Below are 13836 nucleotides of genomic sequence, written 5' to 3' on the forward strand. Positions count from 1 at the left end.
AAGTTATTGCTTGGCATCTAAATCACATCAAATTTGGCATCAGTAAAACTGATGAGAGAGAATATTGTCGAAGGCTTTGAGAGAGAATATTGTCGAAGGTCAGAGTTCATTGGTTCTTGTAGGTTATCCGGGCTGTGTAACCGTGGTCTTGGTATTTTCTTTCCTGACATTTCGCCAGTGTCAGGAGTCTGGAGTCGTGCGGTCCAGGCAGGCTCTTGACATGAGTTAGGCCCATTACTGTTCAAGAGCATCTTTCAGTTTTGTTTCCCTGAGATGTTCAAACTATCCCCACTCCCTGCCTTCCCCCCCCCCCTGCTTTGACCTTGAGTCACAAGCAGGCAACTTCAGTATTATGGCTTGCTCACTCCCTGCTTCCCACCAGGCACTGTTATCTCCCAATTCCCAGGCCTGCTTGATTTTGCACCTGGGATTGCCTTGTGCTTAAAGTTATGCTTTGTAGACTGGATGGTAATTAGCAGCTTTGAATCTATGGATTGCTTATGATGTACCTGCGGCTCCTGAAAAACTTTTACCTGCTTTAGATCTGCCTGTCTGAGCGAGTGGCTTTTTGGGATTGCCGAGGTTGGCTGGAGAACCTCACATTAAGCTGCTAAACTTTTTGCTCCATTCTCTGCTCCCAACCCAACGTGAGGGTGGCTATGGTGGGGGATGGAGACAACAAGAAGGAGGAGGACAAGACGGTGCCTCCGGCCGAGCCCAACCTTGGCTCGAAGGGGGACAAGCCAGTGGATGAGAAACCAAGCGGCACCGGGAAGGGAGCGATACCTAAGATTTCTCATAATTGAGAATGGATTCTCCCCGACCTTGGATGGGGTCGGGGGCGGAAAGTAGGCGCCGAAGGCCAGCGATTTCTGGGATGCTTGAGGGGTTTGAGGAAGACACGGCCCGTAGGGAATCGGTCTGGAGGCGCGAGTGGGAGGAGGAACGCCAGCAACTCCGCTTCGAGAAACAGGAGATGGCGGAAAGGATGGATGCCATGCAAACCTTGATGCAAGATATGTGGCATGAGTTGAACGACTTGCGGCAACAGCAGCCTCGTCCTCCCGACAACCAACCGGCGGCTCCTGTGAACCAACCGGTCCAGCTACCGCCACTGCCGCGGCAGCCGGGTCCAGCGCCTCCAACCCGACGTGAGTTGAAGGTGGCGTTTGATGGGTCGAGCGACCTTTTGTCTTATTTCCTGATCCAAGTGGACGTGTTCATGCGGGAGCAGGGTGCAACCTTCACCTCGGACGAAAGCCGGGTTCAATACGTTGCATCGCTGCTTCAGGGGGAAGTGGCAGCGTGGATGGTGCAACAATACGAACTGTGCTCCTGAGTTTTGAGAAGTTTGGATGACTTCATGATAGCCCTCCGTAACCGGTTTGAAGACCCGCACTGGGGGGAACGGGCCAAGATGGCTCTTTTGCAGCTGCGCCAAGGGACTAAGTCAGTGGTGCAGTATGCTAGCGAGTTTCAATTGCTCTCGAGTAAAATCCTGGACTGGAGCGAGGCCACCCGGGTACAGTACTTTTGTGAGGGGCTCAATCCCGAATTGCAGCACTGGGCTTTCATGCAAGGGAATCCTCCGGACGTGGAGGGATGGGTGCGACATGCAGCCGACATCAAAAACCGTAGGCAGCTTTTGCAGCTCTCAAAGCAGCGTACCGCGCGGGAGGCCAAGCCCCGTGGAGACAGGCCAGGTGCCCCTAAAGACTTTCGGTCCTTGCAAGGAGGGGGTCTGTCAGCGGCGGAACGGATTAAACGTTTCCAGAGTGGTGCCTGTCTCGTTTGCGGAGGCTTGGGACATTTTGCCGCTCGTTGCCCATCCCAGTCAGAAAAAACAGCCCCAGTTCAGCCCTCAGCTGTGAAATCGGAGAAGGCGCGCACCAAGGGACAGGCGCGCCACAGAAGCGTCCCACCAGGATGACGGGAGACACCCACGGCTCTTCAGCTTCAACCCACCCAAAAACCGCTGAAAGCTACCAGCTCATCGGAGCCACAGATTACAAATAAAGACTCCTCTTCCTCTAGTGAGGAGGAAGAGTGGAGCCCGCCGGCAAAAAACGCCGCTGGTCTGCTGTAAAGGGAGCTCCACAGCAGGCCGCTCCGGACCTTGAGCAGGGAGCTCCAGTGATGGTAAGCGATCATGAAGACAATGTGTTCATTAAGGTCGCCCTCGCGTTACCCCGGGGGGGACCCATGTTACGAGTATCAGCGATAGTTGATTCAGGCTGTGCTCGGACTTTGACTAATGAAGAGACTGCACGTGAATTACGGGTAAAGAGGGTGGAGTTGCCCGAACCCAACCAGTTTGCCCAGCTGGACGGTAGTGACTTTAAGGGGAGGCCGGTCACGCATAGAACAGCCCGGGTCGCTTTGGGAGTTGGGGAGCATTGGGAACAGCTCCATTTTACTATAGCCCCCACTATTAAGTACCCCATAGTGTTGGGAATGAACTACGTGGTCATAGTCCTACCATAGACTGGAAAGGACTATTACGTTTTCGCAGGCCCAGTGTGACCGGCACAGGAGGGAGGTGGTGTTCAGAGAACAAGCAGCCGAAATGGCAAGAGCATCCGCCAGCAGAGGCTCCGCCGCCTCAACTCCCCAAGGAATATGCACAGTTCGCAGATGTATTTGATGTGCGCGAGTAGACCTACACCGGGAGGAGGGGGGTAAAACGCGAAGTGGGGGACTGGTTACAGGTGGTCCAGAACACGTGGCCGTGGCTTCAGAAGAATTTGGAGCGGGCTAAACGCAAGTACAAGGAACATGCGGACAAACACCGTTCCCCGGGGTGGGATTTTAAGGTGGGGGATCAAGTCTACTTGTCCACCAAGAACCTCCGGACCTGACGACCATGTAAAAAATTCAGTAACAAGTATGTGGGTCCCTATCCCATCACCAGGGTAATCAACGAAGTGACTGTAGAGCTAGGGCTTCCCAAAGCCCTCAGGGGAATTCACCCAGTGTTTCATATCAGTCTCCTCAAACCCTATGAAGCGGCTCCCCAATTCCATCCAGCACCTAAACCCGAAGTTCCAACTGTAGTGGGGGGAGAGGTACATCTAGAAGTCTCTAAGATCTTGGATTCCAACATAAGAAAAGGGAAGTTGTTTTATCTGGTACATTGGAAGCATCTGGGGCCAGCACATGATGAATGGGTTGCGGCGCCGCATGTAGCAGCGCCCCATCTGGTACGACAGTTTCATGATGCTTACCATTAAAAACCTCAACCTGTCTCGGAACCGGGAGGAAGGTCTTAAGGGGGGCAGAATGTCAGGAGTCTGGAGTCGTGCGGTCCAGGCAGGCTCTTGACATGAGTTAGGCCCTTTACTGTTCAAGAGCATCTTTCGGTTTTGTTTCCCTGAGCTGTTCAAACTATCCCCGCTCCCTGCCTTCCCCCCCCCCCGCTCTGACCTTGAGTCACAAGGAGGCAACTTCAGTATTATGGCTTGCTCACTCCCTGCTTCCCACCAGGCACTGTTATCTCCCAATTCCCAGGCCTGCTTGATTTTGCACCTGGGATTGCCTTGTGCTTAAAGTTATGCTTTGTAGACTGGATGGTAATTAGCAGCTTTGAATCTGTGGGTTGCTTATGCTGTACCCGCGGCTCCTGAATAAATGTTTACCTGCTTTAGATCTGCCTGTCTGAGCGAGTGACTTTTTGGGATTGCCGAGGTTGCCTGCAGAACCTCACAGCCAGCAGCTGTGACAGGCATCTTCAGAGGAGTAACAATGAAGGACAGTTATTCCCCTTTATACAGTTATTCCCCTTTAAAAAAGCTGGGGAGAAAATTGTACAAATCAAGCAGGTCTTGGTGTAATGCCCTCACCATGTGGCATGCTATATTTGTGGTGAAAATTGGGGCAAACACCCATTATATCACCATGTGGATTGTAGACCAGTAACAGTACAATAGTAGTAGAACAGTAACAGACCAGCCCTGACCTAGGTGGCCCAGACTAGCCTGATCTCGTCAGATCTCAGAAGCTAAGCAGGGTCAGCCCTGGTTAGTATTTGTTTTTTGTTTTTTTTTATAAATTTTTATTGGTTTTTTTAAAACTATAAATTCTTCATAATTTTAACAACAATTTTAAAGATAATGTCAGAGCACGATTGTAACAATTGTTGTCTTAATTACAAATAGTTATAAAATAAACAATTTGACTTCCCCACCACCCCGGTCTGCCACTTGATAAAATAATATAATCCATCATTAATATATTCTGATCCTAATATTAATCTCATAGCATATGGAATATTACATTCCGGATCAGGATAAAAGGTAACCTTTCATTTTCCCCAAATCTTATAAATTCTAAAAATTAATTCAATCCTCCCATTTTCTCATAGATATTCATTACCTATTTAATTTAATTTAACATATTAATTTCTCCATCTCCACTAGCTGTAAAATCTTAAAATTCCAATTTCTTTTTTTTTTCCTGAAACTTCCGCCTCTTTCCATTTGGCTGCAGATAATAATCTTGTAGCCATTATAAGATAAATTCAAAAATATCCTTTTAACATTATACCGTAAATAGCCATGCCACCCATTTATATTGTCAAAGCCATCCAAATCCAATAATCATATTTGAACAAGTCTTTTAGCCATGATCTAATATTTCCTTCTGCATTTGAAATAGGTCAGTTAGAAACAGGAACAGGGTCTCTTTGTTCTCTCTCAACTCGTCTGGCAAGTTACACACACCAAGATAATTTTCTCTGACCTGCATCTTCATCATGGCTAACTCCTTAATTTTTACTTGTGTTGCTTCAATTTGTTTTTCTTGACCTTCTAGCTCCTTCTTTGTTTCCTTGAATTCTTCCATAACTTTGTTAACTGGAATGTCCATTTCTTGCATGTCTGTTTTCATTGTCACAGGCAGGTTACATTCTTGGTCTTCTATCTTCTTCTTTATATCCTTATGTTGCTCCAAGACTAATTTGACCGAAGAATCCATTGCTTGCTTTTCTGTATTGATCATCATTTGAACCTTAACATCCTTTATGTCTTCTGTAACCAGATCCAGCTTCTGATTAATGATTTGTGATGATTTGTCAAGAGTAGTCACCATTGAGATCAGTTGAGCCATTTGTATTGATATCTGTTCTAGATGTTTAGCTGTCACCTCAGACTGATTAACTAACATATCCTGCACTTTTTTCTCCATGGTTAAGTTCTGTAAAGTTTCCTTTAAATTTTTAAAGGCAGGGCTATGTAATAAACCAGAACAGGGACGAGTTCCAGATATTTACTTGAGTAGTTAAGCTGCAAAATTGTTGGTCATCTGGCAGGAGTCCTTTACATGTAATTGATGAAGGATATTTCATTGACCAGCTTGAGTACTTTTTTGAATTGAAAAAAGTTAACATTTACCCTTAAAGTCGCTTTTTAAAATTGACAATACCAACGAGTTTTACCGGACGCTCTAGGTCGGCTTAACCAGGAAGTATTCCGGAAGTTGCCTCGTCATGAACCTTCTATCGTCTCTTCTCGATGGTTGTTTCCTTCAGGAACAATTTCAATGTAGCACGAGTGAGACGTTTTTCCGGTCCTATAACTTACTTCCTGCTGATTTGGATGCCGAGCAGTAGAGAGGGATAATAGATGGAACACAGAGTCTTCCGGTCTGAGATATCCTCTTTGTTGCAAAACGTGGCTGGAGGACTCTTTTTACACCGGAAAAGTTCTCAAAGGTATCTCCCTCCCCTTCCTTTAAGAGCGAATCGGATTGGCAAATCGTAAGTCAATCATTTAGGCTCGTTGTTTTGGTTTAAGCTGATCAGTTTGATAAGGCTCCTGCCGCTTTATTTGATAAGTCTCATACAGCAAAGTCATCCGTTTCAATTAAGGAAGGAACAGGGTTTCCAGGAATGTCTTCTTCAACCCCCCTGTTATTCGATAACGCCAATGATGAACGAAAGATTCTTATCTACTCACTTGGGCATCTAGGGGTGAGGTTCTTATCTTAATGTAGTCCTTATGATGTTTATAAGGTGGTGGAGGGTAGAGTCTAAATGCCAAAGTTGCGCTCTGGCGATTCCAATCCCTTCGTGCCCGCGGGATCAACGTCTAAATCTCCGGGGGACTTATTGAAGCTCCCTCGGAGTATTTAGGAGATCAAACCGCATAGATGGCTGCAGGGAATTCCTGCTTCCCAGCCCACTTGCAAGGGCTGGGTTGGGGTGCAGTAAAACACCCCAAAAGAAACGCAAACTTGGATTCCCCCCAGGAGCCCCTGGGAGAACGAAGCACTCAGCCCAGCGTCACCACCGGAAGTCAGCCCTGGTTAGTATTTGGATGGGAGACCACCAAGGAATACCAGGGTTGCTGTGCAGAGGAAGGCACTGGCAAACCACCTCTGTTAGTCTCTTGCCATGAAAACCCCAAAAGGGGTTGCCATAAGTCGGCTGCGACTTGACGGCACTTTACACACACACACAACAGTACAATCCTTGGCAGAGCTTTACAGGGTCAAGAAAGGAAGAATGTTAGGAAAGGAAAATCAGCAGAGAGAAAATTTGAAATCTGCTACCAAACCCAGATATCTCTAAATAACTAACCTTAGAGACCAGCTAGCCTCCCAATAGGTGAAATAGGCCCTAAGCCCTAGAGCACAAGGAAGTGCTCTGATTAGGGTTGCCAGGTCCTCTTCGCCGCCGACGTGAGGTTTTTGGAGCAGAGCCTGAGGAGGGTGGGGTTTGGGGAGGGGAGGGACCTCTATGCCATAGAGTCCAATTGCCAAAACGGCCATTTTTTCCAGGTGAACTGAAACACTAACAGCACATTCCTGACATCTGGGGACGAAAGTCCTCAGGAGGCTAGGTAGGGGCTGTGATGGTGTTGGGGCCCCCCACACCAGCATCTGAGCTACTTACGCCACTGTAACTGGCCCCAAAACCAGCAGGGAGGCCCAGACACTGGTCTCCCAGCCATGACAGCACCACCCAGGACACTGACGGGGCCTTCTGCCAGCGTCCCTCCAGAGTAAAGACCCGTGCTGCTGTTCCAGCATCCCCGTGGGCTTTCCCGGGGCGTGCCAGGGGGAGGAGCTGCCTTTAGGCAGCTCCCTGTCCCCTTTCACCCCAGCTAACCAGCGGCAAAAAGCTCCATTTAAAATTTTAAAGGCCTTTAAAAGGCTTTATTCAAGCTGTTGCCGCCCAGAAAACAGGTTAGGAGGCGCCGCAGCAATGTCCCTGGCAATTGTCAGCTGAGGAATGGGCTGTAAAAGATTAATTGTAGCATATGCCCACCATTAGATCTAGCCTACCAAAACCTTGTTTCAATAAATCTGTTGAATCTTCAAAACAAAATCTTCAAGACAAAATCCCCCCTCCAGCAATATATTAACAAGGCTATCCCACAGAAAATGCAATATATGTAACTGTTTCATTTAAAAGCAATATTTCATACAAATAAAACTCTACTACAGTAAAGAACAGGGGGAAATAAACTTCCCTATGGTATATATCACAAAATAAAGAAATACAAATTGTTATTAACATTACAATACCTCAGTTGTAAGAATTACATTGCTTGGGTCACAGAAACTATTGATTTCAATGAGGCATATGATACAGAGCTTTCATGTTTTACTTGTAAATCATATATTTTTCAAGATTGTTATTACGATACCTTTTTAGAGCCTTATCTTGACTGCTACAACAGCTGTATAACTATTTTGATAACACCCTTTTTACCTATGACAGCAATTGACTTGCCATATCATGAAAATATCATTCTCAAATGCCCTCAAGATGAATGTTGTATACCTAAAGAGGCTTTTTATAAGCCACTGTACTATTTATTGTTATGGATGCACTTCACTAACCTTGATGAATATTCACTATCCTGCAAAGTAAGATGCAAAAAACAAACAAACAAACAAAAACCCTTAGGAAGCACATCGACACATATGCTCTGAACTGGCAGCAATGACAAGCTGATTTTATGCTAGATGAGGATGAGTCTCGCAATTATATGAGAAGCCAACAGTGGAATTTCTTTCTATGCCCTTAGCAGTAGGAGACATTTAAACGGTGACAGCTATGCCACTTTCTGTTGATGGATCTTAGCTTGTAGATATCTACCCATTTACATTATCCACAGTCATGTGCACCATAGCTATTTCCAGATAATGCCATACACATCATGTCACAGTGTGCCTCCCATTCCTAAATATAATTACTAGGAAGCAAATCCAATCAGTTTCAACAGAATTTGCCTTTAGGCAAATGTGCCTGGGATAACAGCCTAAATCCATTGCAGGTCTATATATGGCTTTATTTTAAACACATTTTGATATACCAGCAAAACAAGAAATATAGACATCAGCACCCACCTGTGATCAAAGTGGTGAACAGAAAAAATAACTCCTGAATTTAAACGAGCTTGTTTGAGTGTCACCAAAACTGTGAATTCATGTTTATTTCTTAGCTTCTGGAAAAAAAGTTCAGCTTTCTCAGGAGATGCTTTCACACTTCTTGATGTACCTAGAGAGAGAGAGAGAGAGAGAGAGAGAGAGAGAGAGAGAGAGAGAGAGAGAGAGAGAGAGAGAGAGAGAGAGAGAGAGAGAGAGAGAGAGAGAGAGAGAGATATGAAGTGCTATTTTACAAAAAAAAAAAAGGATCCTATATATCAAAAGTGCATCAAGCACACATGTAAATATAATAATTGGCTTTACTGTGCTGTAATCCTGCAGTGTTCACAACTATCTTTCAGACCTTAAGATGGAATCACATGATCTAGTGTATCTGCAGCACAATCAGAGGGGTGTGGCTGAAATCACACAAGGAGCCAAGATACACCAGCACAGCACCCCAGCAGCACCACGCCCTGTCTGGCTACTGCTGTGGCAATGTCACAGAGCACATTGACACAATTTGGTGGGGCGAGGGGTGTCGCAGGAATTAGTGAGCTCCCTAATTTGCCATAGCCCAGGAATGCCCCTCCAAACTGGCCAAAAGTTATGGAACCCAAAACTACAGCATAGCCCACAGGCACTCATACAACAGACCAGGCCAAACTCATAACCTCCAGACATGGTCCAGCCCATAACCCCCTCAGAGCACAGGATATAGAAAACAGCTGCAACTAATCACCTCCTCCCAGTGGTGGCCACACCCCTCCCCTATACCTAGGGTTGCCAGGTGCCCGCTGGAGGCAGGCAAACCCCCGGCAATTGCCCCCTCTGCCAGCCGACCACCTGAGGGCATTTCCGGTTTAGAACCAGAAGTTCCGCTTCGCGAGGGGCCTTTACCTTATAGTTTGAGTGGTAACCGTTTAACTACTCACCGTTTAACTACTCACTGTTTAACTACTCACCATTTAACTACTAACCATTTAACTACTCACCTTTTAACTACTCAGAGGTAAAGGCCCTTTATGAGGCAGCACTACCAGTTCTAAACCGGAAGTGCCGCGCTTGCGTTGGCGCACATGCACGCACGCACACGCGAAATCCTCCCACCGGAGGAAAAGAGGGACCTGGCAACCCTACCTATACCCAATCACATCCCCCAACACAATATAAACTTCAGGCAGGATGTCCCATAGTTCTGTAGGCAGGGGTTCTGGCATGGGACTGTGCACACTTAGAGTGTGCAACATTACAGTTCAGTAGTGGGAGAGGAACAGAGATAGCACTTAGCACCTCTGAGGGAGTGCCTGAACTGCTGACGGGGTACAAATCCATAGGGCCCAAGTCAGCTTGGGAGCCCAAGGAAGCTAGAATCATCCTGAATTCAGCAAATGCACAACAACACCACACACATTTTACTTTTAGAGCAGTTCTGCACTGCAGCCATTAGGGTGGCAAGCAAGGCAGAGCAGAAAAAACAGACAGACTCTTAATAGTTGGTGCTGTTTGCCACCCTTTTAAGCAGTGATTTTTAAAGAAAGCTCTCAATTGCTGCAAACATTTTAAGTACAAGGATGAAACAAACATTTGCCTATCACGAGATGTTCCTAAGCTCATCAACTAGCCTGGTATGCCTTCATTTTTCTCTCCTCACACCGCCTAATTCTTCTGTTTGTGGTCGTCCCCCCCCCCACTTTCTAGCCTCATTTTTCTCATCCCTAACTTGGCTGGAAGTTAAGACATACTTACTAGTAGTTAAGTTAGTATTTCCTAAGACTCTATCAAAGTAGAAAAAGGGTGATCTTTATATCTTTACATTTTACATGCACTCTGATCTGTATTACTCTGTTAGAACTTATAAATGTGGAATAGTGGATGCCTTGGTTAAATGCCTTAGTTTCAGTTTACATCACGTGCTGTATAATCTATTCTTTTAATAAACTACTATGAGCTGACATCCACTGGTTGAGAAGGCTTTTAAAGAGGATTAGATCGTTTCATGAAAGTGGAAAGGTCTGTGAGTGGCCATGCTAGTTACTATGCTAGTTACTACCTGTAATGGGTGTGGAGTCCCAAGCTTCGCTAAAATTATTAATACCTACAGTGACTAAGAAATGCCAAGTCCTTGTTCAGCCCTGGTTGGATAGTCACTACAGGAGTTAACTTTGGTTCAAAGAAGGAGACCCATGCTGATTTTCCTTTTTAAAATGAAATTAGTCAGTTCTACATGCTAGCAAAAGCAGGAATATGAAAACAACAAATTGTACAGGACAAATAGTGATAAAAGTATTTGACCCTTATCTTCTGTATTCTTGTTTTCATGAGCCCTGTCTGGAAATCTCTGGGTCTGACTTTTGGGGTCCCAGGGTATGACAGTTCACCTAGCAAACAAACGTCTCTGTCATTCAGATCTCTTAAACAGAAACAAAGCTCCTTTTAGATGAAAAGTTTCCTAGAGGCTTCTACCTACAGCGTGGGAAATGGAAGGCTCTTTTTAGGTCATTAAAAAAAACAAAACAGAACCAAGCCATTTGTTTCATGTAAAGCAACAACATTGTATCTATAATCAGAGCTCAAGGAGGCAGAATTTTTTACAGGTAAACTACAGGTGGTTGCTAGTAAAGTAGCAGTGCAATAAACATAAAAGAAAACATCTCTGAATCTATAATTGAGATGCATAACTAGTCTTTTATTCTGGCTGCCCTTGAGGTGTCAAAGTAATTTTTAAAATGCTCTATCCACTATGTTCAGCAAATTGTTGGTGCAAGTTTAATTGTGACACTTGCCTTCTAAAGTAGTATTTCATGAATTAATGAAAACCTCTGCAGTCTTTGCACCTTTCTGCAAATTAGCAGTTTTTCAAAACATTTTGAAACCTGAAATCATGGTATCCAAATTATTACAAGCAATTTATATTGTACAAAGCCTCTATCTGATCCTATATAAGGAATAGATATCTGGCCAAGAGCCCCCAACAGTTATTAACATTGATGGAAATTATGGTTTATAGCAGGATAGACAGCAAAAGTTGGAAAACATGCTTCAGCAGACCCCTCCACTGAGAAGAAATCAATCAACAGAGTCTCCCCCCAACCAACTCAACCTCTGGGGTTGCTTCCCTCCCAGCATCCTCAGAGTTTTCCTCTTCAAAATTACCTGCATCCACATGCATCCTGGCTTCACTGCCACACTAATCTCAAAGTGGTCATAGACATGCCAAGACACTTGCCAGCATTGTCAAAGTGCATGACTTCTTTTTGTACGATAATATTTCCCAGAGAGGCTGGGCTGTACTCCCAACCCCAGTATTTTGGCCAGTCGTTCCTTCATTTAGTACAGGTCTGGCTAGAGCTCAACCTAGAACCCGCATTCAGTTCAGCACCATACTGCAGCCCTGGAACAAGTATCATAATAAATAAATTGAGTACCTCTTAGGCTCAAATGTACTCTCATTTCACAAATTAATATCCACAGCTTGCAGAGTCACACCTCAAGACAGAAAATTGGCTTCCAGTGGTCAGTGACTTCTCCAGTTCTAATGAGTGTACCATAGCACTCTGCCTCTGTGACATGAAGACTTGACATATGGTGTGCATAAGAAGCATACTATAACACTATTCCCTTTGCAATCTTCCATCTGTTGCTCAAAGCCCACCATGCACCAAACAATATAGTCCCAATAGTACTTCAATCCTTTCTTACAAGAGGACTCCAACTTTCTTACAAATTATTTCATCTAGAAACTAAAAGGTAATAATGACGTTAGATTCATTACTAAGGTCTGGCACAAATAAGGTATGAGAAGAACTGAAAAACATAGGTTTGTATAGAATTGGGTCCTATTATTTAAAAAACACTAATTTCCTTAATTTCTTTCCTCCTTTCCACTCTGCAACCCACCCACAATCTTCTGAGAAATACAGTCCTGAGGATGAGGCTACTAAATGCTCAAACTTCTTTAAAAAAAAGTGCAAGATCCTAAAAGGATACATCATTGTCCTAAGAACATTTACTTCATTCCAGTTGAACCCCAGTGAAAATAAGCATGCCTAGAATCATAGCCAGATAAGTTCTTTTTAAAAAGCTTTCTGTGCACACACCTCAACCAAATTGGTTTCTGAATTCACATAATCAGCTTTTAAAAGCTTCCGCTATAAATCAATTCTAAGTGTAGATTTGTTAAACAATTTAATTTTAGCCACTTGTGAACAGCTGTTACAGTTCACCATCTTGGGAATTTTGAAAAGGAAACTTCCGTCTTTACAGGCATGCTAGAAGTGTCAGAATCCTGACACAGCAACAAATTAATGAATGTTTCACTGCAGTATTAGAACCATTGACTGGAAAGAGTTTGTTTTTCACAGTTTCCAAATAAAGAGTAATGGTGTTCAACTTTTTGTATTGTACCAGTACTCCCACATAAGGACGTGAGACACGGGCAATCAAAATTCAGATTCTCTCTAAGTAAGCTTTCCTAGGCTGCAGGGTACATTGCTGTACATGACAATGACCATGAAGAGAATAGAAGTGAGCACCTACTACTGCAAAATGCCTTATTGTTATGTTTCTTAGCTTCTGCAAAAAAAACCCTTCACTTTTTAATCATAATTTTCCTTCATATTTGTATAAAAGACATCAGATCTTAACAGAAATAAAGCAGTGCCAGATGCAAGAAAGGACAGGGCCCTATACCTTTAATAAGTGCATAGAAGAGGAATTTAAGCATACACAGCTCTTCTTACCTTTCAGCGCTTACCCTGCAGATCCAACTACTTTACAAGTTCTCTCTCTTATAGTGGAAAAATAATCTCTTACAACAATATGGCCAGTTGGACAGCAGACTGCATACTCTCTAAAGAAGTGAGTCCCATTGAAATTGTTGGTTAGTCCAGTCTATTATTATGGTCCTCACCATTAAAAAACGGCTGTGTAGCCATGGACATATTTACTTGACTCTTTGAAATTCTAATATTTATTTAAACCAACTTGAATGAGGACTTACATGTACTGAACATGTATGGGACTTGTTTAACAAAGCTTTTTTTAACCACACTGCATTATTTAAAGAGCTTTTATAAGTGGCTTCTTAACTTTTACCTGGCAGATTAAAGGCTGATGTTGATGGGGATTCCTGCTTAGAGGGATCCTACACAGAATTAATGATAGCGTATCCTCCAGACCACAATTGTCTAATCATCATCATATGCCATTAAAGGTGTTTTGGAACTTCTACTGTCAGTAGGTTGATTTCTTTAAAATGTGGTGCTGGAGGAGAGTTCTATAGATACCACAGAAGCAGCCAAATGGATAAATTAGTAGGCTCTAGATCAAATCAAGCCTGATCTTTCCCTAGAAGCTAAAATGACTAAACTTAGGCTATCGTTCATTGGTCACATTATGAGAAGATGAGTCATGAATCATGCTAGGAAAAGCTGAAGGCAGCAGGAAAAGAGGAAGACCCAACAT

General features: G+C 44.1%; 1 protein-coding gene across 1 annotated transcript in view; it reads right to left on the reverse strand.

Moving 5' to 3' along the window:
- NELL2 (neural EGFL like 2) overlaps window positions 1-13836 on the reverse strand; it is a 147329-nt gene that overhangs the window by 119219 nt on the left and 14274 nt on the right. Inside the window, exon 3 of the mRNA XM_056846760.1 lies at window positions 8353-8503. Within this exon, the coding sequence (XP_056702738.1) occupies window positions 8353-8503 (151 nt within the window). The remainder of the gene's footprint in view (window positions 1-8352; window positions 8504-13836) is intronic.

The sequence above is a fragment of the Euleptes europaea genome, chromosome 3, assembly GCF_029931775.1.
Source record: "Euleptes europaea isolate rEulEur1 chromosome 3, rEulEur1.hap1, whole genome shotgun sequence".
Taxonomy (NCBI): domain Eukaryota; kingdom Metazoa; phylum Chordata; class Lepidosauria; order Squamata; family Sphaerodactylidae; genus Euleptes; species Euleptes europaea.